The 24,257-nt window shown below is 40.0% G+C and overlaps 1 protein-coding gene across 1 annotated transcript; it reads right to left on the reverse strand.

The window, feature by feature from the left end:
* Positions 1–987: 987 nt before the first annotated feature.
* Positions 988–24,037, reverse strand: fancc (FA complementation group C). Its single transcript, XM_070833400.1, has 14 exons — positions 23,846–24,037; positions 19,278–19,365; positions 19,017–19,111; positions 13,046–13,153; positions 12,871–12,935; positions 11,908–12,072; positions 11,617–11,773; positions 8,127–8,182; positions 7,876–7,975; positions 6,884–6,959; positions 5,252–5,360; positions 3,222–3,396; positions 1,872–2,087; positions 988–1,248 (listed from the first exon to the last, which is right to left on the reverse strand). Exons 1-14 carry the CDS (start codon positions 24,035–24,037, stop codon positions 1,057–1,059), a joined length of 1,794 nt encoding a protein of 597 aa, XP_070689501.1. The 3' UTR covers positions 988–1,056.
* Between the last annotated feature and the right edge of the window lie 220 nt (positions 24,038–24,257).

Here is a 24,257-nt window from a genome sequence, read left to right on the forward strand (position 1 = left end):
TACCTCATGCCTTTTATATGCAGCTAGATACAAATATCACAGCCAGATTGTCATTTTGTCAACATCTGTATTACTGAATCAAAACATTGGTTGTGTAATGTATTCATAAAGAAGGGAAGAACATTGGATGTTAGATTTCTGTATTAAAAAGGTTTCTGCACAAACAGTACGAATGTATGATCTTCTTAATCTTTCACCATGTTTTTACTTTGCAAAACAAATCCGTACACAAATCACATTAAATAATAACAAGTACATCATGTATCAAACTCAAAACAAAATGTTGACGAGCCTGAATGATGCCAACATTTTAATCATTTTGCTTAGATTTTTTACCAAAAACTATAAATATACAGTATGCATTTGTTTGTTTGTGTCCAACTGCAGCAGTTGTCAACCAACAGTCATAAGCATTAGCAGAATATTCCCAAATGTGGTGCACAAAAGGACAGAGTCATTCTTTATCTTCATAAAATAATAAAGTAACAGAAAATGTACATGAGAAAGAAGCGATATTATATTGAATTATTTACATTTTATAACATCCTCAGTGCTGTTGGAAAGCATTTGTTCCATATAAACAAATTCATCATTATACAAAGATAACTGCCGTTTGGTTGTCCTCCAAACCTAAATGCCTTTCAGTCAGCATGTGTAGCATGAAGGATTTACATTGTGAGGTAGTTATATGAGTGGGAGGGCACTGGCTTGTTGTACGAGCTGCTGCTTCTTTGCTGTGTCATCTGTCACTGCTCAAGTGTCCTTGTGGGCCTTGTAGCTGTGTTATGTGTGTGTGTGTGCGTGCGTATAATTGTAGCCTCTCCACATAATCTGTTCTCGCCGTGCTGTTTTGACACACTCCTGTCATTGTACATATCTACACAAGAGCGCAGCTATTTGTCATTCTGCAAAGGTGTCCTAAAACAACCCTGAGCCGAGGATGAACTCACTGCTGTGTGGGTTATGTGTATTAATGTTTGTGTGCGTGCGTGTGTGCGTGTGTGTGCGTGTGTGTGCGTGTGTGTGCGTGTGTGTGGGTATACGCTCTCACCTGCTTTAGTGTGTAGTGTTTGAGTGCGAGTGCTTTGTTCTCAGCAGGGCTCCATGCTTTAGTGTGTTGTGAAGTGCCTTGATCCTCAGATGAACTTTGTTAGCGTGGCTTGATAGGCAGCTTCCTTCGTTTAGTCTGAGCTCCAGTGAGCTGAGAACATGATGAGTTTCATCAAAAAGACCAGACCAATCCACCACCTGGATGGACGCAAACACACACGTACAAAGACAAAAAGATGTCACCTGTGACGGGGCCAAAAAGCTTAACGCAAAATTTGTATTTGAAAAGTATTTGAAACTTTCAAACAGAAAAGGCACACAGTAATTGTGACATATTATGATAGAAAAATTAACAGCACTCGTACTCTATATCAAACTTCCAGAAACTGATGGCATGCTTGTGAATTTTTATATATATAGCCAAGAATAAAAAACTTGGTTTGTTCTTAAAATGTGGTTTTGAAGGCCAAGAATGAACTTTAAATCTCAATTTTATCCCCAACAAATAAAAAAAAGTCCTGAAAGGACTCTGAGGACTGGAATCACCATCAACAATTCAATGCTGGGGAAGATTGTGTGATACGCTTGAAAGCTCCATAGAAGTAATAAAATGGACCTTGTGGTGAGATTTTTTTGTACCGTGCTGTTTCCAGAGTTGAAAATCAACTTTCAAGTATCTCAAATATTCATACATTATTTTGTTGCAGAACAAAATGTTCAATGAGTCATGATGTGCATGACCATAACCATGGGATGTGGAGCATGAATCTGGAAATGACTGAAAACAGATTTAAGGGGAAGAAAATGGATTGTTTCCTCACCATCTGTAAAATCTCTGTTGACGCACTCAGTGATTGTTGGGAGAAAACAGCAAAGTTGACTAAGAGGTCGACAATCAAAAATGGAGACAGCGGTGGGATCTCAGGTTGTGGCGACAGCAGAGCGACCAATGACTGCAGGCGGTCAACAGGAGGAGGAGGACAGCCTAAGACCAAGAAAAGGGAGTGTAGGTGGTCCCACGCTTCTTTGGCTCGTACCTGGAAACGATGGGCCACAATAGATGATAATGATAAACTCACGATCAGCTGACAGGTGTTTATTTATAGACCAGACTAGAGTCAAGAAGCATTGCTTTAAGTAGTAGTATAAAAATCAATAGATTAGTAATTCACAAATGATGAGCAAAGGCAACCCCATGTGAGCTGAACGTAAGATCGTAATGGGAGAGATGGCGGCGGCGACGACAGCGAGTCTCCCAGGGTTATGAGAGGAGGCGGACAAACAGGAGACAGAGAGATGAAACTCAGTCCAGCTGGCCAGGCGCTCACTGAAAAATCAATACTACATCACCCTTTTCACCCGGCTCCCCTCCCTCATCTGTATCTCTCTTTGCCACTGTCTCGTTCTCTCCCTCTCAGATAGGGGTCATCCATAATTTATTCTTTAATGTGTTATTCTTCTTTCTCTGTATTTTCTCTATGGCTTTAAACGACGACACATCTGCCAAGAGCAAATAACAGCCCATCCACATTGTTATGACGTTGAGTTATGATACTGCACATTCTATAGACAGACTATTAGGGTTTATATCCACACTCCTTCCTTCAAACAGTCATATAAAAAAAAAAAACAACCTCTTCAATACGCCTCAATACATTGTTGTTCTTTACCATTTGGCAGCAGCAAACCTTTATAGGATAATAAGCAAAATGTCTAAAGTGATTTCTGAATTAAATAGTTACAAAAAACTGCAGCCACAGTAGCAGCTCTGTGAAGCTGGGCACACTGGTGCTTTGAGCTAAATGTCAACACCGGCGCTCAGGGTGACAATGTGAACATTTTGATGTTTTAGCAGGTATAATGTTTACCATGTTCAGCATCTTCATTAGCATTCGTGGAGCTGATGCGAATGACATTAGTTTTATATTTGATCATAAAACTAAACCAAAAGAATGTTGTAAGATGCTATAAGTGGCATAGAGGAAAACTCATCATTAAAGTCTTCAGGATTTATCCTCAGGGGACCATGAATGTCTGTACCAAATCTCATGGTAATCCATCCAACAGTTGATGAGATATTCTTTGAACCACTGTGGTGGACCGACCTCTTATTCAAAAGACGAATAAAAACTAAATGAAAGACAATTGTGTCTCTTATTCTACTATCCTACCAGCTGTAGTGCTCTGTGGTGCCCCCTGTTGGTGGGGTGGTGGTAGAAGGTCAGCAGCCACAGGAGGGGAGTGCACTCCTCAGGCCCTGATGTCACCAGCAGCTGGACAGCCACCTGCACCCACTGGGCACACTGCACCAGCAGGAACCAGGCCTCGAACACTTTGCGGTGCCCCCTACAGAACAGAAGGAGAAACAGCACAGTTGGAGAGCTGCCTGAACACTCGGCTCCACTTGGCATTGTGGGATCTGAAGGATTTTTCTGTGCTGCTGCAGTGGAAGTGTGTGGACAAATGACACGGCAGCACACCCGGAAACATAAGAACATAAGCATGTGCTACATGGGTTGAAATAATTGAATAATTTAAAGCAAAAATCATCAATTGTCTTGAGCTCAAAAATTCATTCATGACCTTGGAAATTTTTCCAGAACTTTCAGACACATCTTGTGGCCTTCATCAGCATTTAATATAGCTTAAATTTTACACTACTTTTTTTTTTTACTCTTTCACTAGAGCTTTATTAATGAGCCTTAATTCTGATTGGCTGCCAGTAATTTTAGTCCCGCCCACACTAGCAGAAACAAAGAGATAAGGCTTCTACCCAGACCTGATTCAGAATTAGAGGTGAATCTCATAATTTGTTCTCCGTTGTGACATTACACTAAAGGGCAGTTGTGACTGGCTCTTTCAACTGCTGATATTTTACATAAAAAAATGGATAAAATGGTAATAAGCATCAGTTTTATGATATAGCAGCACTTGCATAATGTCTTAATCTTTAAAACCCACCCCAAAGCCAGACGAGCTTTGTTTTAGCTAATACCACGTCCTTATAATAACTGCCAACTTGCTTTTACATTACATTAGATTTTACTTCACTCAACATTCAGTCAGTATTGTCAGTACTGAATATCAAGTAAAGATTTGGCCTGCCAGAAATGAGTGAGGGACTGAGGCCGATTAAAGACTAGGAACTGAATAAAGAAAATCTGATAGATTTGGGTGTGTTGGATTCTGACTAAATGCTTTTGTTTTTGTTTTTTCTACCTTCTGTTTTCAGCTCATCAAATGCCATTTTTTTCATTTCTATTAAAATAACTAACAGAATAACTTTGTATTTCAGACATTTGGTCTGAAAAGTCATTTGAGGATGTAACCTTGGGTGGGCATGTTTTCCCTATTCTCTGACAATTTATAGACAAGACAGTTAATTAGCAGATTAAACAATGACGACAATAGCAATTGGTTGCAGCCCTAAAAGAATAGCTGCTACAGAGTGAAACAGCCACACAGCTGCAGCAGGGCTATGACTTGAAGTTAGATGAGCGATAAGGATATCTCTCTTTCTCTCAAATTTCCCTAATACCATCATTAGAGCTCCCTTCCTCATCTCCCCTTTTTTCCCTTGGCTCCAAAATACGAATGGCAGCACCCTTCTGCAGGGCTCTGGCAGCTGCATCTTTGCTCGAAGCAACACATCATACTACTTTCCCACCACTGGCTTGGAACAATGTTTTGGGAATTTTGCATGGAGCTCCAGAATGGAGCGGTGGTGGGGATAATGGGCCCTGTTAAAAACCACAGCTGGAGGGTATCAAGTCAGCCGCCTCCATCTCTAGGACATCAACTGCTTTCTGCTTTTTATCTCCATCCCCTATCGTCTTTTTTCTCTAAACCAAGGCTATTCACTCTCTCCTTTACTCCATTTCATGTTAATATTGTAACTTCTGTCAACTGTCTCTCTGCTTCTCTGATTCTTCTTCTGCAATCCTATTCTCACTCCTATTGCTCTTTCAAACACTTGTTTTCTCCAAAGCTCACTTTCCCAAGCTAATAGCCTCTAATGAGCGCTTGGAGGAGCCACGCAGTGCACAAGGACCTTTCTGCTGTAGTGCAAGGGGAAAATATCTGACTAACCACCCCCTCAACAGCAGCTAATGGAAATAAGAACACCACACAGGCATTCAATAGGGTGGTGGAAGCAGACACACATTAACACATCCTCTCTGCGAGCCCTTCTCACTCTAACCTGGTGCTACTGCTGCTGTCTCTATCTCGCTCTTCTTCCTCTTCTGTCAGTCTCTGTAATGAGCCGCTGAGCCAGTTCAGGTGATGTCTCCAAGCCTCCTGAGGCATCTCTGCAGGAAAAGATTTAGATATACAGACATAATGATTACTTGTAGTACATTTTGTATATGTACTTTTAGCCACAAGCTATCTAGCAAATGTTAAAGGAATAGTTCAGCATTATGGGATATACATTTATTCGCTTTCTTTAAAAAAATTTGATAAAATTGACCACTTTCATACATGTATTAAACAATCACATAAATTGGGTTAATGAGTGAGCTGATGTGGTGCCAGTACAGTAAGTGGATTTTGTTACTTTCTGACAGAACCAGGCTAGCTGTTTCCAGTCTGTATAATGAGCCTGCTGATGGTAGCTTCATATTAACTGTACAGACATGAGAGTGATATCGATCCTCTCATGTAACTCTGGGGCAACAAAGCCAGTAAGCATATTTCCCAAAATGTCTAACTATTCTGACGGAAAATACTTCCAAATAAAAGACACGCTCAGAAAGTGAAGTTACTGCTGTTCAGAGGGTAACACGAGTCAATTTTGCACGTGAAACAACATTAACAGACAACTTTCCAAATATTTGGTACAAATATTTTCCAAGCAGAACTGGATCAACTACTGTTGGTACTTGCAATTACTTTTTCCTGTTTTCCAGCTATTATTTTTAACTGCTTAAAAGGGCCAGAGTGGTGTTTTTCACATGCTACATTGTTCTGTCAAAAATAACTTTCCTACCACAATCCACGTTTTGGACTAAAACCCCACCTAACTGATATTTCAAAAGCCTGATATCTGGATCAAGGTCTTCCCCCAGGCTATGTTCTAACAATGTAAATCTAAATCTTAACTTATAACTTTTTCAGTGGGAGCACAAATCATGATAAAACCTCAAACCTTCGACTTTTCACAGTACCATTTCCATTCAGTCTCCGGAAATTCCCCTTCATGACACAGACACACACACACACACACACACACATACGCAGTAATAATTAACTCTGAGTTCTGGCTGGGCTCCAGTGTGTCCCTAAATGGCTCCATTCATGTAAATCATTCCTGCCTACAGGCCAGTCTGGGCACACACTGATAAGCCCTGCTCCGCTGTACCCCTGCACTCACCTACTGTGTATCGCTTCAACAGTAAAGATTCCCAAACATTAACACTGGTATATATTCAGTATTGATAATAGATTCTTCTTAATGAAAAGACATGTGTAAAATATCCAGTGGTTTTAGTTATTCACAATTCTAAACAGGTAACTCATTAAACTGCTCTATGGATTTCACAGGGAATGACACTTTTTGAGAAGATATGAGCTCAACTTCTGTTCCCGTTTATATCCACTTCTATATTTGACATAAAACACTCCTGTTAACTAACTACATTGATTAGCAAGAACAGGACACACAAGAGCCCATTCACTCTGTAGCAGGAAGGGTCTGTTGACAGACAGTTAAAGGACACCCGAATAGACTTTTTCATACAATACAGGGTTTTGTGCCTTGTGTCAGAGTAAAACATCCAGAAGCAGACACACACACACACACAGGGACTGAAGTGTATATGTACACACTGACCTGATGGAGGGGTCAAGAGAGGAACCAGCAGACTGTGAGGTGACTGTGGGAACAAGGCCTTCAAAGATACACTCATCTGAAACAACACAAATTTTCCTCAGCTTCATAAATATAAATCATACTTACCTTGAACTCATACATTACTGTGCTCTGAAAGCCTGAAAAATGACATTCTGAATGGGAGGCTGTGTAACGGTGATACAGTGGGTGCTAATGTGTAATGTAGCATGTAATAGGTGGCGTTTAGTGCAGTGTGACTTCAGCCATTAAACTTTAGTCCACTGAAAATACACTGTAACACTGCCATCTACTGGTTAATAGAGGTGAAAATGTATCACATCTACGTTGTAGCACATTTGTTTTCTGTTTTTTTGACAGTAATGGTTGAAATGTGAGAGTCAGATAATTTCCTATAGTCACACAGGAAGTGTTGATGATCCCCTTGCAAGCAACAAGCAACAAGCTCTCGGCTGGAAATCGAGTGATAATGATGTGGAGAATTCATCAAATGTTAAGTGAATTTGCCTGCAGAGGGGAGGTAATTGTTCATCGCTCTGTGTGTGCATCTAAGCCTGCAGCATAAAAGTAATCATCCTTTTATTTCTACACAAGATGGTGGACAAGAATAACTTGATATCTGTTCCTGTCCTCCATGATACTAAATGCTAAAGGTCAATAGGTTTCAAATCCTTGGTCACCAAAGTCACCATTTAAACTGCAGCATCCACATAAAAACAACTGTCTCTGCTGTTTAACCACATCTAAATAAATAGACATCTATAATGATGATTGGCTATTTATCTTGATAGTAAACCATCTTTGGGTTTTGGACTGTTGGTCAGATTATTCACCGTTTTATGATATTTGTACAATTAAACAAAGAAAAACAAAACAAGACAAGATTAATTGATGGTGAAAATAAATATCAGCTTTAGCCCTAAAAGAAACAGATGTCAGGTGTGCAGATCTTATGTTGAGATGTTGAGGCATACCTGATGCCGGAGCGGGGAGAGCTCCCTGAGAAAACGGCTGGTAAAGGTTTGGATAAGATATTTCACAAACTCGATCCCTTCAGCTTGCTTGAGGATGGACCTGTCGGATACTGACATGATTACGGTGTACTCCATTGCAACACAACAACAAAATTGGCAAACAAACATCAGAAATTCCCACTTCACCTGACAAAACACAACATACACATATGAGCATGACATCAACGTCAAAACAACACACCAGCTCTCACCTGAACATGTCATTTACAACAGAGAATATGGAGCAGTGCTGAGCACAGGCTTTAGGCTGAAACACACACAAAAAACACAGTTTACAGCTGGCAAAATCTGCTTCATACATACTAAAATCTGTTTCCATTGTAACTAATTCAAGAATACATAAATATTAACCCCCAAATGCTGACCACTGGGTGTCACTGCTGCAACATGTACAAACCTCCCTGCCACAGAGCCTCAGGTCCCCCCAGTTCTCACTCTCTCCCCATTAACCACTCATTTTACCACTCTGTCAGTCCTTCCCACACACACACACACACACACACACACACACACACACACACACACACACACACACACACACACACACACACACACACACACACACACACACACACACACACACACACACACACTCTCTCATCTCTGTCTAATGCACACTCATCATGTGTTTTAGATTTAACACATTCTAAAATGCTTCGGCGCAAACATTTAACAGCTGTACCGTTCATGTCTGCCTCCCTCCCCGTGTTTATATATCTTCTGGTCCCTAATTATTCTCCCTCTTATCCCACCATACTCTTATATAGGGGCTTATGATTCACTATAGGGGGAGCACATGTAATCAAACTCACAGGCTTTAACCCTACAGTGTAATGCACTAGAATGAGGACTTAAAGGAGGGCCTGCATCCGTTGTGATCAAACTTTCTCTTATCTCTTTCTCTAATTTACACACAGCCAATTCAACATTTTTCATTTGTGTCTGTGATTAAAAATGCAGTACACTGTATATTACAATGATTGCATTGCAAGGACAAATATGTATTATTACCTACAACCCGGAGCATTTAAGAGCATTTCCCCTCAATCAGGGCACACATGTAGCTGCAAAACTGAAAAAAGTGCCAGGGTAACAGACCAGCCTTAGTGAGGTCAGTAAGTACAAACAGCCCCACCCAGTGTTTATATGGTGTCATTACAAGGTTCCAACATAGAAATCAAGCGCTTTAATCTTCAGTTGACATTTCTGTTTCTTGTTTGTCCTGTCAGGCCAGAAAACAGCATTAATAAAGCAAAGCATGATCACATGCAATGCATCAGCAACACCTTGGCATACAGTTTATGTATGTGAGTGTGATTCTACATATGTGCGTTGCATGCCAGCATACACGCATGTGGGCAAACTGTCATGTTTCCCCCTAGTGAAAACAGATGGGTTTTTTGGTGCGTCCTCCTCCATACCTTACCACTAACACTTCAAGAAGGGTCAATTACAGCACACAACAAACATCCTGTTTTTGGCAGTAAGACCCAGGAAGTGAGTGTTTATTGTTATTGGGCCTGTGTCTCTTACTGGATCACACGGGTGTGGGACAAGCCACAAAAAAGAGGAATGTGGGCCTAATTTCATGTTTCCCATTTTTGATTGCAATTTAAACAAGTGAGTGAAAGGGAGGCGAGGAGAGAGAGACAAGCCGGTCAGCTCTTTAACACGTGCACGACGACAGAGACTTGCATACACAGACACACATGCGAAACGCACATCTGACATCCAAACAACCTGAAGGCTTAGTGAAACCTAAACGTATGCCTCCTAAACTCTAAACAACAGACACGCTATACCAGATGCAATATCATAAACAAAGCACGGCGACTGGAGGCATGTGGGTGTGACGGATTGCATGCACGCATACATCCATGTGTGAACTGGCAAGGTGTTAAAACTGAGGTCAATCAGAGATGGATGAGGGGGTAAACAAATAGATCCATGATGGGACAGAGAGGTAAACAGTCAACGATTGCTCAGTCTCTCTTACATACACATACATAGTGTTAGTTTAGTTGTGTTTACAGAACTCTTCTTTCCAACATTGTAGCTCCTGCAAACTAAAGATGAAGGAATCAAGTGCAATCAGGTATATTCCTGTATATGCAGTGCTAGTAATTCATATACATGAACACCCGTGTGTTCTAATCCATCTTAATTTTGGAGAACAGCTCCTAAACTGAAAGAAGTGTGCATTTCTAGCCTGTTATGCACACAGCTCAAGTGGACCATCACTCTGGGAAAATGGGAGTGACACAACTGACAAACTTTACCTAAATTAACATGAGGCAAAACGGCAGGTCAGTCCTTCTTTCTCCACCAGAGTTTCACTGATATTTAGTTTCCAAAGGCAATGCAATCAGTCACTTAAGTAAACAGGATGCCATTCGTAACTGTACACACAGGGTGTTGTATTGCTGGGCGCAGACGTTTGGTACAAACAGTTTGTAGAAAACATGTCTACATAGATTAATCTATTCCTCTCCATTCTATTTATATGTCATGCCTACTCAGTGATTAATTGCTCCAGATAAGGTTTAGATTCAGGTAGACATTGTTGCATTTTGCTTTGTCTAAGTTTTCTCAAACTGTCAAATTTCATTTTTACGGTTATCCTCCCTTCTCACAACAGCTGCACTGATTTGTCTAACATGTCCTCAAGTTATTGTGGGATAAAATAAAAGAGCAGCCCCTAGTGATTCTGTGCAAAAAAATCACTGCATTGTAGTGATGAGGACATCATCTTCAATAGTAGTAATGGCAATCTATAAATCAAAAATCACTTCTGACTGTTGAACTGGTCATGATCTTAACTCATATGAAGTGAGGAGTGGCCAACGACTCAAGTGACAGAGAGTTGAGTACTTACCCAGTACAGTAAAGGCTGTGTAGCACAAGCCAAATGATGTGAGATGCAGTTTAGAGTTAGCCAAATGATGTGAGATGCATGCAGAGCAAAGCCTAATGGTACGAGTTAGCCAGGCAAAAACAGTCAATCAAAACCCACCAAAAAAGGCAATGGAACGCATCCAAGAACTATGCATATGAAAACATTACAACTCCATACCTCATAATAAAATGAGAAGGGCTTATATTCAAACTGTTTGGTTTCACAGTTTACAAAGCAGTTCAAAGTGAAGCTAAACACATATGGACTATGCAGTGATTTCTGATGTGAGACTATAATTCAAGGCAGATGAGTCAAACTATGTACATAACAAACCCATTTAACAGCAATATGTCACCTATTTATCAACAGTCTTAAATGCTGCCAGTTAATGCAGCAGTAAAATTGTGAAAATGCCACAGTACAGTTGCACAATTTATTTTATTATATACATTTAGGTATTATATACAGGTGGCTGTGATGGACTACTTCCTTCCTATAATGATGCTGACAAAGTAGTTGTTCATGGAGGTAAATGAGATGAAATATGAGATTTAAACCATGGGTTCACTCGCCTAGACATCAAAAAATATTGCTGAACGAATCAGTCCATTAAGTGATTAGATCAGTAGAAAATGAATCAGCAGCTTTTCTGATCTTTTTCTGATTACTCTTGGTCTAAAATCATTGTATTGAACACGTACTTTTGGGAAATATGATCATATCTATCATGACTCATCATTTTTAAGCTGCGATTTTACAAAATCCTCAAGAACAAAAATACTAACCAGCAGTGACTTTGCCAGTTGCTCCTGTATCGTCTGTGGTGTTGACCCCGTGTTAGTGAGAACACACTCCAGCAGACTGAGCACTGCTTCTTCCAGGCTGGACAAGTTGTGACACCACAGAGAGACTACTGCCTGCTCCTCTAATGACAAGCATTGGCTGGGAAAATAAAACACAACACATCTGAAATACTCCAGCTACAAACATGATTTTGTGTTGGACACTACTTAATGGAAAAACTTTCTGAAAACTTAAGTCACAGCTAACAGGAGCTTAGCACCAGTGTAGCCTACCTGGAGTGGGCAGCGCTCAGAGCATCCAGGAAGTCTTCACTTAGTGCTGCCCTGACACAAGTTACTGGCTGCTCTAGCAGTGCACCAATGAGAGGGGCAGCCTCAGGACATGTGACCAGGGGGACACAAGCCTCTGATGTGGCGAGAATGTTGTCACATGAACACCTGCAAAGAGCCACACAGACAACATCTGTATCATCTGGAACATCTCATCAATGACCTGCAAAGGCAAGAATTCATACCTCCTGGGGCTTTTACAGCAAACTATAGTATTTACATATTTTTTTAATTATGTAAATTGGTATAGGCCATCATCAAAACTCTTCCTACACTTTTCACATGATCAATGATGACTCCCGGTGCCACCAGTGAGCGTTCATGCACCACTTCTTTGTTGACCAAAAAGCCTTTTTTTTTTTTCTTTCTTTCTTTCTTTCTGAGAGTGGGTCGTCCTAATGACGGCGGGTTAACACCAGTCTTTGAGATGAAAAATGCCCCCTTTCATTTCACCACCCATATCAGTCAATGTAGCTGCGCTGCGCTCCCCGTCTTGTGTGAGATGCCAGGAGACAACAAATATGCTGACAGAATCATTAATTCATTTCAAATATGAAAAAACCAAAGTACATTTCCTACATTGAAAACATAACATGAATGAAAGACTTTGTATGAACTCTTTACTAAAGAAACAGTTAGTCAATGAGTCAATTAATCAGCACCTTTTTTGATAATTGACTAATTATTTGGGTATATTTCAAATAAAAATGCCAAACATTCTCCAAGGTGTGAGGATTTTCTTGTTTTCTACTTGTAGTGTATAACATTGTAAAATGAGGTTTTGGGGTTTTGGTCCTATCAAATCATATAAAGACATCACTTTGGGAATCTGATAATATTTTTTTTCCACTTTCCTGACCAAACAATTAATCAAGAAAATAAGCCTTATTTTCTACTTAGCTGTACCTTTGATTTATGTCACCTAGAGAACTGCAGCTCTTCCCGATGTTTTTCTGCATCAGTGCCACCATCTAAAATGCAGGAAATAGCACAATTTAGATAAATAACAATATAATTTCATATAGTATGTATCAATGCAGACAAGAATTAGCAACAACAAACAGCAATAAGGGGCCAATACCTTTCTCAGGACTTTGACATGATACTCTTCAGGTGGTACACCCATATGCTTCAATAACGCCTGCGCTGCAACATCGTCTTCTTCTGTAGAAAGCTGCCGCAACACTTTCTGTGGGGGGTGGGTAACACAATGTGCAGCAGTTTATTGGCACTTTATGTGTATGTCCACAACAGTGGACAAGACTTTAATACAATCTGCCCAAACCCCAAGATCCATAACATCAAAGCTAATTAGTTACTGGAATATAGGATGACTCTGTTGGCATCACATCATTTGAGCCACATGAGTGGAGAAAAGGCATTCCAGTAAGTGAGAATGTATGGACAGCATATGAGCAACTTCAGAAATGAACATTCTTTGTTACTGAGGGTCTTGGTGTTTTACAAGCATTTTTCAGAAGGGGCCTCATCATGCACTGATAAAACTAGACTAATAAACTCCACTGATTCCCGTCAGTGAAAAAAGTGAGACATAATGAAGAAACAAAGAGGGGACTCATACTGTAAGTTATAATGTTACATGTTCTCAAATCTTTTTCTGGGCAGTTTCTGCTACAAAAAGTGTTAGTGAGCGATGGTTTTTAAAAAAGTACAATATCGCATCATTCAAAAGCAAAAGAAAGAAACAGTCGAAACATTTGCTTCACTGGTACAAGTTGGAAAGTGTGATTCAACAGAAACAGCGCAGGCCTCACACTGTCAGCACAGACGTTTTTTATAACCGAAAACACAGAAACATCCACACCACTAAGAATAGACAAAAAAAAATACAAATCCCTTTCAAACTACAGATAAAAGGAGATCAACACATAATGAGGAGTGAAAGAGATTTAGAGAGGCACAATATGCAAAAAAAATGAGGGCAAAAAAACAACAAGTGAAGGAGAAAAAACAAAATCCAAGGCAGAGGAGCACTACAGTGCTGTTGGTGAAGCTGTGTGGTTTCTTTGGCCAGGCCCTACAGCACGCTAAGATGCTTACCCTCCACATAGTCGTACAAAACAACCCCAATCACTACCATCTGAGCGCTCTCAAACTCTGCACATTGAGTACATACAAAACCAATCACACTCATCCCACCCTTGGTAAGGAGGCACAGTGGGGCTGGGGGATAAGAGCGGGAAGGGAGGCTGGTTAGATGCAATGGCCAAGGGAGACTGGAACGCACTGCAATGGCTGCATTTGGAACAGGGAAAAACGGGTGTGGTCACCAGAGGAATGGGATGAAGGGCAAATGGATAGATGGATGGCAAATACTTTAGGTCAAAAGCCGTCTTTCTCTCACAGAAAACCAGCAACCAAACTGGTTTTGGGGGCTTGGACATGATGCTGCCATAGAAATTATCCCTCCATAAATCTAAAATTAAAACGGAGGATGTAGAAAAATGCACGAGGCAAAGACTTGGGTTAGTTTTGAAGGGTGCCTGTTAACAATTACTAAGCCATGATTGAATTCTCCCAAAACCCATGAAAGACTCAAGTACAGCCTCAGATGGTCAAAACAGCAGAGACAAAAAGAGGGACGATGAAATAAGGGAAAAAGAGTACAGGAAAGTCATGATGATCATGCAAACTAATAAAGTTATAAGCAATTGTCCTCAAACCTGGTGCACTGAGTGCATTAAAGAAATGTTTAATTTTGAGGAAAAGGCTCTTTTGCTCCTAAAGTAAAGACCCAGTCTATAATCTTTTGACCATATGAATTTGTGATATTTTGACATACATAATTAAGGAGGTTGACTTAAAACTGGAAAATCAGCAGTGTGTGTGTTTTTCACTTGATCAAGATTGAAAATATAGATTTTACAAACAACTCTGACTTAGGCCAAACAAATCTTAAATAGCATCCGAGAACATCCAATGTTTTCATTCAGTTATTCACTGGTGTGTTAACAAAGTTTGTGAATGATAGCCGTTTCCAATTCTGTGGTTTTTTTTGGGGGGTTTCCTTTTTGTATTTGGGTCACTCAAGTACAATTACCTTAATCATAACTGTTAAACATTTAGAGAAAAGGAATACATGACATTAGGGGAAATTACATTTTGGAAAACAGGATTATTTGCGCTCTTGGCAAGAGTTAGATGCACGACGGTGTGTTGGTATGGAACAGGCGATTAGCTTAGCTTAGCATAAAAAGTGGAGACCAGAGGAAACAGCAACTTCGTCCAACAGTGTCTGTACAGCGAGATGCCGGGAAGTTACAGCTTTTTAATATTTCTGTTTGTTTACGGACTAATCTAACAAGATGAGAAGTAAGCATATTTCCCCAAATGTCAAACTATTCTAGAACAGAATAGTTAAAAATAAGAAACATCAAGGAAGAAATATAAATAACAATTTCATTAAGTCATTTACTGAAAGAGACCACCCAAGAGGAAAGAGAAAAATAAAGGGCAAACATTATTGTCACGAAGGCACTTTCATCTTCAAACCCAGAGAGTAGCAGCCAATGTGAGCAAAGAGGTCCAAAATATGTTTTGAAACTATAAAGCTGCCACAGTAGCTGCAGGGCATACCTGTGGTTCACCCCGTTTGAGTCACTGAAGATACACGTCAAAGATTAAGCTATCAAAGCATCCATCCTCTGGCCCTCTAATATTACAATCTCATGCTTTACTTATCTGTCATCTACTCGAAGATCATGCCATGTTACTGCAGCACTGTGTGGTCCCTCTGCTTGTACAGGATGTAGAGAAACAGGCCGATTGAGCTAATGACTATCTGGCATAGCCCGCGGCTATGTGGCTGTACTCAGCATTCATCAAACCAAGGGAGAACACTCAGATGTGGAGAGGAGAGGAACACAGGGAGGGGTGAGAAGACATGAAGGAGAAAAGGCAAAATACTCTGCCCGCTGTCATAATTTAAAGGGCAAAATACATGTGCAGTACTGTGCAAAAGTCTTTACAAAAGGCAGGTGTGAAGAAATGCTGTAAAATAAGAATGCGTTCGAAAATATTTTTTATATATTTTGTTTTTATCAAAGTGAACAAACAGAAAAAAAAAACTAAACCAAAAAAATATTTGGTGTGAACACCCTTTGTCTTCAAAAGAGCATATATTTTTCTAGGTGCACTTTCACAATGTCAGGGATTTTGTAGGATCATAGTCAGGTGTATGATAAACCACTTATACCAAACAGGTGGTAATGATCATCAATTTCATATGTAGGTTGAAACACAATCATTAACTGAAACAGAAACAGTTATGTAGGAGGAAGACTGAGTGCGAAACAGCCAAACTCTGCTACCAAGGTGAGTTTGTGGAGGACAGTGTTATGTCACAGGTCATACACCACGGCAAGACTGAGCACAGCAACAAGACAAAGGGTAGTTATACTGCATCAGCAAGGTCTCTCCAAAGATTTCAAAGCAGACTGGGGTTTCAAGATGTGCTGTTCAAGCTCTTTTGAAGAAGCACAAAGAAACAGGCAACATTGAGGACTGTAGATGCAGTGGCCGGCCAAGGAAACTAGTACAGTAGATGAAACACACATTATGCTTACTTCCTTTCAAAATCGGAAGATGTTCAGCAGTGCCATCAGCTCAGAACTAGCATAAACCAGTGGAACCCAGGTACACCCATCTACTGTCCAGAGAAGTCTGGCCAAAAGTGGTCTTCATGGAAGAATTGCGGCCAAAAAGCCCAAACTACGTGCAAACATGGCCAAGTGATGGTATTTGAGAATATGAGAATTTTGCAGATTGATAAAAATAAACAATTAAATTTCATATTTTTGAAAGCATTCTTACAGCATTTCTTTCCACCTGCCTAAAACTTTTGCATAACCCTGTAGATACTAACAGTATATACAGTAGCAGTAAAACACATGCACAAACTTATATGAACACAGTATTTAGGTGCAACTTAGCACGAGAACCTCATTCTATTATGGAGGCAGCAAGAAAACAATGTTGGGGAGCGAGATCAGGCAGTGCTAACAGAAAACAGGCTGCATTCTGCATTCCAGGACAGGCAGTACAACACAGACACAAGGGGAGACACAGAGACAGACCATATCTGGCCTAAAACCATACATCTGCCCTGCTCCCCCAGACGGGATGAGCTGCGGTGAATCGTTTTTTTTGTGCTTCCCGCCATTCCTGTCACTTGTGGGGAGTGGAAGCCTCTTTGGAGAAGAGAATGAGCAGAATGAGAAGCTGCAGAGCTAGTTATGAGTTTATTGTAGTTGTGCTCTTTGGACACTTTCATCCGGAAGTATCCCACAACTAATTTTAGTGTGAGTGGACCCAGTGAACCCTTTAACTCTGGCCATCAGTGCTGCACCTAAAGCATTCAGTCACAATTAGCTATTTCTGTGAGGTTTAACCTCAAGAGAATTTCATCTCAGTTATTTCACAATTAGCAGGGTTCTCCGCTACTTGAGAAAGTAATGCTCACTGTTCTAAATCTTAGCAAAATTTATTCTCTCACTAAATCTTAACTACAACAGTTGAAGCTGCTGAAGTTACACCAACATCAAACCCATTCTAGATCCCTCTCCCTGGGAGTTATCCTTAATTTTTTAAAAGCATTATTAAAAAATATAAATGTACATTAAATTAATTAAAATATAACTCGATACCATCCCCACTTCCCTGCACACGTGCATATATACAGATGTACACCCATACAAAAAAACACAGTCAAACTATAGACACAAACACAACACCACATGCACTCTACTTCCCCTCTTATAGGTCAAAGACCATCTGGCAAATTCAAGGTTTACTTTCAAGGCACTGTTTTAATTAGCAAGATGTTTTATTAGATGAGAAATTAATCAAAAGAATACAAACACACAGTTAATCTGGCAAAAATGTGAAGGTTCCACATTGTTTATCATAAGCCATCTGTGTAAACCCTCTCAAAGTTGAAAATTAGAGAATCTTTTCTTCCCTCTGTTCTCTTTGCCTCTTTTGTGTGTGTGCCTTGAAAACACACAGTGAACAAGATCAACTAACTATAATATAAAGCCTGATCCTTCTCTGGTGACAAGAGGCAGTGAAACAGTCAATTTTAATTCGCTTTCAAAATATGTTTTACAGTTTTGGGCACAAAAGGCTTAGACTAACAGAGATCCAATCTAACTCATTCATCATCCTTGTCCCATTGGAGAGGAGACACAGAACTGGCGAGAGAACTCCTATTAAAAGTAAATTAAACAGAAAATCTCTTCAACAGCCCAAAGGCAGTCAAAGGCAGATTCTTTTTCAGGGGCATTTGTTGAAAGGATGATAGTCAGTCATCATATTGGAAAAGGATGAGAAAAGGCATGACGGACGAATGGAAGAGAATATACAATACAACTAAATAAGCCAAATCAAAGCTTGATTTTTCAATAACTATTTTAAATACTCAAGTTTTTGTCTCCATGCTGACTCCAAAATCCATAACGTTATGGTTATGTCTTTATCTCTATGTACCCCCACTAGTTGGCTATATGACCAATGAAACCACACAAAGTATAGATGTCTGAATGTGGCATCATTATTGTAAGTAAGGCGTAGTGAGTGGGCTGCTATTAATCAGTGAACAATTATGATATAAACAACTATGCATATGTCTAACTTTGACTCTTAAAAAAGTTCATTCTTTAACCAAGTGGTAGTGTGGAAATTGTACCAAAATTGGCATCAAAGGCTCATAAGGCTCAGATTCACAGTCTCGTTGTTTACTTATGCTTTGATTAGATGTTAAATGATTTAGCTAATTATTTAGCTAATTGTATGCTGTCTTCCATTTAAGCAAAGTTCTTGTACAGCTGTTTTGTGTCAAGATAAAATTAAATGGATGCATTTAAAATGTGTGTATCATTATAAAACATATTCTTTGGCGTGAGGTAACAAAACATCTAACGTATACCAAAACTGAGGTATATATTGAGAATTTTATAGTTTTGATAAAGATGTTATAATTTACTTCAGTCTAAGTTCTCTATCAGCAGAGACAGAGGAAGTCTGGTCCATACCCGTATCCACTGGTTGGCTTTTCTTTCCACAGCACTGCCTGGATGCTCTGAGAACAGTCCCCACAGACACTGAAACAGCAGCCTTCTGCTGGTAGCTGCAGACAATAAGACACCAGAAATCACAGCAGGTTTGATGAGTTCATAGATGTCTATAAGGATGGTAGATTGGTTTAATAAAACACCCCTCACACAGAATATAGTGATCCATTCACTACTCCCCAATACAGATGGGGTTAAAAGTTTTGCAGAAGCTGAACTCACCATCAGCAGTGACATAAGGGATCCAGCACAGTCGGCCGAGAAACTGGCCGAGGAAGGGCAGCCTCTTCATAGTCTCTGTTGTGGAGCTCTTAGGGACAGAACAAAGACAGCCGCAGACAGGAGAAAATGAATTTAATAGTCTTCATGTTTTTCATTTTGAATACCTTTAAGCCTGTTAGCTTACTAATAACTTAAGTGGGTTAGTTCTCTGAGTGGAAGGCACATACAGTAATGTCTTTTTCCCCATCTGGGACTCAACTATGACAGAAGTGGAGCCAAGTAAAAAAATTAAAGATCTTTCATTGTTTCACTGTATTATACATGTTTACACCTCCTTGCCTCCTTCATCATCTTTTGTTTTATCCTAGCAACCTTGTGGCACAACAACAACAAACAATCACAAGTGCACTTAATGGCTGTGGATACTGAGTTGAGTAGCAGGCACATCCACAGGTGCACAGTACATTACTCATGCATCACCTTTGTGTGCTGTGTTTTGGTCATGTCACCATTCCCACTATAGTGTCAATAGTGAGAGATACACAGCACAGAACAGGGCTCTGGTCGAGGGTGCTATACCTGTAAGGGATTAAGTATGTGTGTATATGTCTGCGTTTGTTTATCCAGCTCAAAACAACAGACCATATGATTTATTTCACCTCACAGCCAGTTAAAAGATCCAGAAGGTTTCACGGTATGGCAGACACTGCATTTAGGAACTTGAATAAGCTTTAATCATGGCTTCCTGTACATTTCAGTTTTGAATACATTTGATTTTCTCAGATAACATTCACCAGTAATATTTTAGACTTAAGGTTTGGAAACATTCCAATAACATGTTGGGGTAGCTCTCTGAAATGAATGGAAAAACAAGACTACAGTATCTTTAGTGTGAGTGAATAGCAAAAACAGCACAAACAAGATCTAGTCTATGTGAAAAACAAGAAACAGAAGGTGACCGTTAAATTTTGTTTGACAGTTCAGCAGAACCAGAACCAACTACTTTGTTCTTTCTAGTTTAATATGACAAACAAAGCATATTTGTCAGAAAATTACTTGGCATTACTTGTGCTTGTCAACACACACGTCAAGCTAGAGCCTGAGACAAATGCCTTCAGTCTTTATGAAGACTTCCAAAATAATTTTTGATTCAGGACAGGTCTGTAAATACACAGGTGCGCGTAATGTTGTTGTTCAATCTAATTACGTTTCTGGGTTTAATACATCAACACAGAGCACATTACGTTTTACAATATGGTGACTGCAGTGGAGCATACAGAAAACAGATCAAAGAGGTGACGTATACTTAAATTTACAAGCATGTCTGCACACATGTGCATGAATCATGTTCATGTGCATTTACATTAAAACTTAATGTCAATCCCACATTAACAGACTATATCATACATTTCATCTGTGAGCTAATTATACTGTCGAGAACAGCTTTGATGCAGGAAACCCACTAAAAGAAATCTGACATAAGCCCACTACAATAGAAGCAGCGTGCTGTTGCTCAATCAAAGCTGATTTGGCTTACTTCACTGTCACGAACACACAGTGGAGGTTGTGGTGTTGGCCGCCAGGGACCTCATATGATTCTACAATGTGGAAAAACAGGGACACCGATTTAAAATATCACTGATAGACCCATAAGTCTAAAGATCTTCTCTCTGTCCTTCCTCTCTCTCCTTGTCATCTGTTCCTTGGGTTCATCCTCCCATCCACCTCACTGACACTCCCAAGCAAACATGCTCTTGTACACCTTTCTTTTGGCTCAAATTAAGCGTTTTTTTTTATCACTACCACTAGAGGGGATGAAAATTATCAACAAAATCTATTGTGTCTTATCAAAAAAACACTGACCTTTAAAAGAACATTTTTTGCAATTTTTAAACAGATTTCTATGTAATTATTTTTGAGTCAGAATCGAACAGCAATTAGTCATAATGAGGACAGAGGAAAAGGAAGAGGACGGACAAATTTCCAAGAAGAAATGAAGATAGGAAAAAAAAGGTTGTTGCAATGCCGGTATGTATTGATCTCGTTTCATGCACCTTTCATCAGAAATAATCAGAGAGCTATGAGTAAACATGGAGAAGCTTCAATGTATCACTGGATAAAAAGAAGACGTTAAGGTAAGTTCAGGCCTTAATGTTCAAAGAGAGCATCAGGCAGACAAGGAGACTAACTTGACTCATTCAAGTGGATGAGATCACCATTAATGGGAAGCAGAGTGGTAATAGGCCGAGTAGGATTTCTGTAAATGCCCCCACTACACCACCAATGCTGTCTGGAACACAGCCCTCACACTTGGCCTTCCTATCAATCCAACAACACGTGGTTAATATTGTGTGTGAGTATACATGTGCATTTCTGTGTCGGTGATGCAACTAAAAAGGAACGGTCATTTACAATAAGAACTTTGCTAATGCTTTGTGACTGCAGGAATGCCCCATAAGAATGAGGAATCACAACGGAAAGTAATTATCACTGACTATTGAGGCCAAATCACCATCAAAGCCTTGTCAACATAATTATAAATGGGCTTTGAGACTATGTATCTTCTCTTGATTAGGAACAGACATCTCAGACAGAAGTGACTGATTAGACACTTGCCAGGGAGGCAAATGGGACAAGTTTATAGACAATGATGAAGAGAACAGCGAGGAAACACTTCTGTCCCTGACATCACTGAACCACAATCAGAGTAGCCCTAACATTAAATAGCAAAGTTACTATGGTGAGCACACAAATACACACTACAGTGCATTGTTGAATTCCCCACATCCTGCATCCATCTTACTTTGGGCAGCAGGATTTTTCAATCAATTCCTTTGAAGAGTGCTGTAATAGAAGAATTGGTAGACACAGAAGTGGTGTAGCAGCCATGGTAAAAGAGCCTCAGGGGACCTCTATGGTGTACAAATATTATATAATCACAGCTCATTTGTTTAATCCTAACAAAGTCTGAAGAGTAAGAATGTCGGTTTGTGATTTTATTGGGTATTATGTCCGAGACCATTTCTTGGCCGAGCACAATGTCTTTCCGAATTCTCTGCTGGTTGCCTGGCAACCTCATGGTGATGACAAGACATCAGGAAGTTACTGTGCCTGGCCAAGAAATAGGCTGACCCCCATAAAACGCCAAATTCTCATTTTTACACTTGGGTTTTTATACAGATTAAACAAACGAGATACAACATGTTACTTACTGACTTGTAGAGACGCTGGTCTGCTGCTCTCAGATTGAGCCAGGGTAGTTGTTTCCCTCTGTTTTATGTCTTTATGCTAAACTAAGCTTCATATTAAATGGACCGATATGAGAGTGGTATTGATTTTCTCTTCAAATTCTCAGCAAGAAAGCAAATAATGTGTATTTCCCAAAATAAACATGTCAAGCTATTCATTTAAGAAGTGCAATAACGTGAGGGGAAACTTCCTCTACTTTTCTAACCAAGTGTAAACATGGAAATTAATAATCACTAAGACTATTTCTCATCTTAAGGCAAAAGCCACAGGAAAGTTGTTAAGTCATCAAAGGATGCAAAATGCTGCCAAGAAGTAGGGTACCCTCAGCTGGTCTTTTATGAGCCCACTGCCAGTAAAAAGGATTTCAACCCAATTAAGCTATACCATTCTTTTCTCCTTCTTTGTATCCGCTCCATCATCCTGCACACGCTGACACCTCGGCATGACATATACCCGGAATAATGCTAACAAAAGGAGACAGACAGATAAAAATAATAGCCAGTCAATGCTTTGTCTATAAAAATATATGGCTAGCTGCCGAAGCATAGAGAAAGTAATACAGACTGAGACACTGAGACTGATTCTAACCATTATCAGAGTGTTACAGTAAAACATATGGACTGTAGAGAATCACAATTTAAAACCTGCTAGAGCACCATGACTGTAAGAGTAAAAAGAAAAAGGTTTCTTTCACGAGAGAAAGAGTACATTATGTGTGAGAGAAATGTGAGAGAAAATCTGTTCTAAAAAGCAGCAACACAGAGAGTGCTAAGGAGCAAAAGCTGGAAGGAGGAGGCAAGGTCGCAGTAACACTGAAATCTCACAGTCCTGGACCCGATATGGGGATACATTAGGTTAGCGCTGGAGCTCCCACTGCGGCTATTACCTGACTAACTCAATACTGCAGCACTGCCAGCCAGACATACACAGCCTCTGCACAGCACAGAGAAGTCTCTGTTAGCTGGACCCTACCTACGATGGCCTTACTGTTCATGCCCTGGCTTGGACAAAGAGTGAGCGTGTGCATGTTTGTGTGTGTGTGTTTGAATTAACTTTGTGCTTCATTAATCAGACAGCCGTTTGGCCTAACTGATTAACTGTTCTAATTAATTTTTTTAGGTAAGGTGTGTCGACGTTGTAAAACTTAATGCATACGGACCATTTCTATTAGACTAACCAGGCATCTGGGAAATACAGTGCAGAGCCAGGACTACCCAAATCTGTCAAGAACACAACGCTCAGATCTTCTCTTCTATTGGAACAATGTTAACAAAAGGAAATGTGTGAGGACACAAGCTCAATTTTTCACAACAGCTCACCATGTTGTTGATATGTATCAGGAGTTGCTGGAGGAAATCCCTCAGTCTGCTTAAGTGCAGGCAGGTGTCTTTCTGAGTGTCCAGGCTGTCAGTCTGGCCCCAAGCCACTGCTTTGTCCAGCCAGAACTGCATCTCTTGAATGTTCAGCGCGGGCTCTACCATTTGTTGGAGCTGGATCAGAGGCTGAGACATTCTGCTGTTTGTCCAAGTGCAGGTACTTATGACATAAGCAGGATCCTGAGTGAGAAAAGAACAAGAACATCCATTGTCAAGCCCAAAGATTACACAAAAAAATATATCATATCATCTGTCCTCAATCATCTTTACTTTGTGGATATTGGGTCTGCACAATGTCAACATTTTTAAATTGGGATCTTTACTTCGCACAATATTTCAATATACACTTGATGTT

Source organism: Pempheris klunzingeri, chromosome 7, assembly GCF_042242105.1.
Source record: "Pempheris klunzingeri isolate RE-2024b chromosome 7, fPemKlu1.hap1, whole genome shotgun sequence".
NCBI classification, from domain to species: domain Eukaryota; kingdom Metazoa; phylum Chordata; class Actinopteri; order Acropomatiformes; family Pempheridae; genus Pempheris; species Pempheris klunzingeri.

Bases quoted from the DNA above. Each gene is read 5' to 3' on its own strand.
- fancc (XM_070833400.1), bottom strand. From the start codon at position 24,037: ATGTCTCAGCCTCTGATCCAGCTCCAACAAATGGTAGAGCCCGCGCTG. The intron at 13,154-19,016 runs GTATGGACCAGA...CACCCCCCACAG, and splicing joins AAGCCAACCAGTGGATACGG to AAAGTGTTGCGGCAGCTTTC. The intron at 12,936-13,045 runs GTATTGGCCCCT...CCTGCATTTTAG, and splicing joins ATGTCAAAGTCCTGAGAAAG to ATGGTGGCACTGATGCAGAA.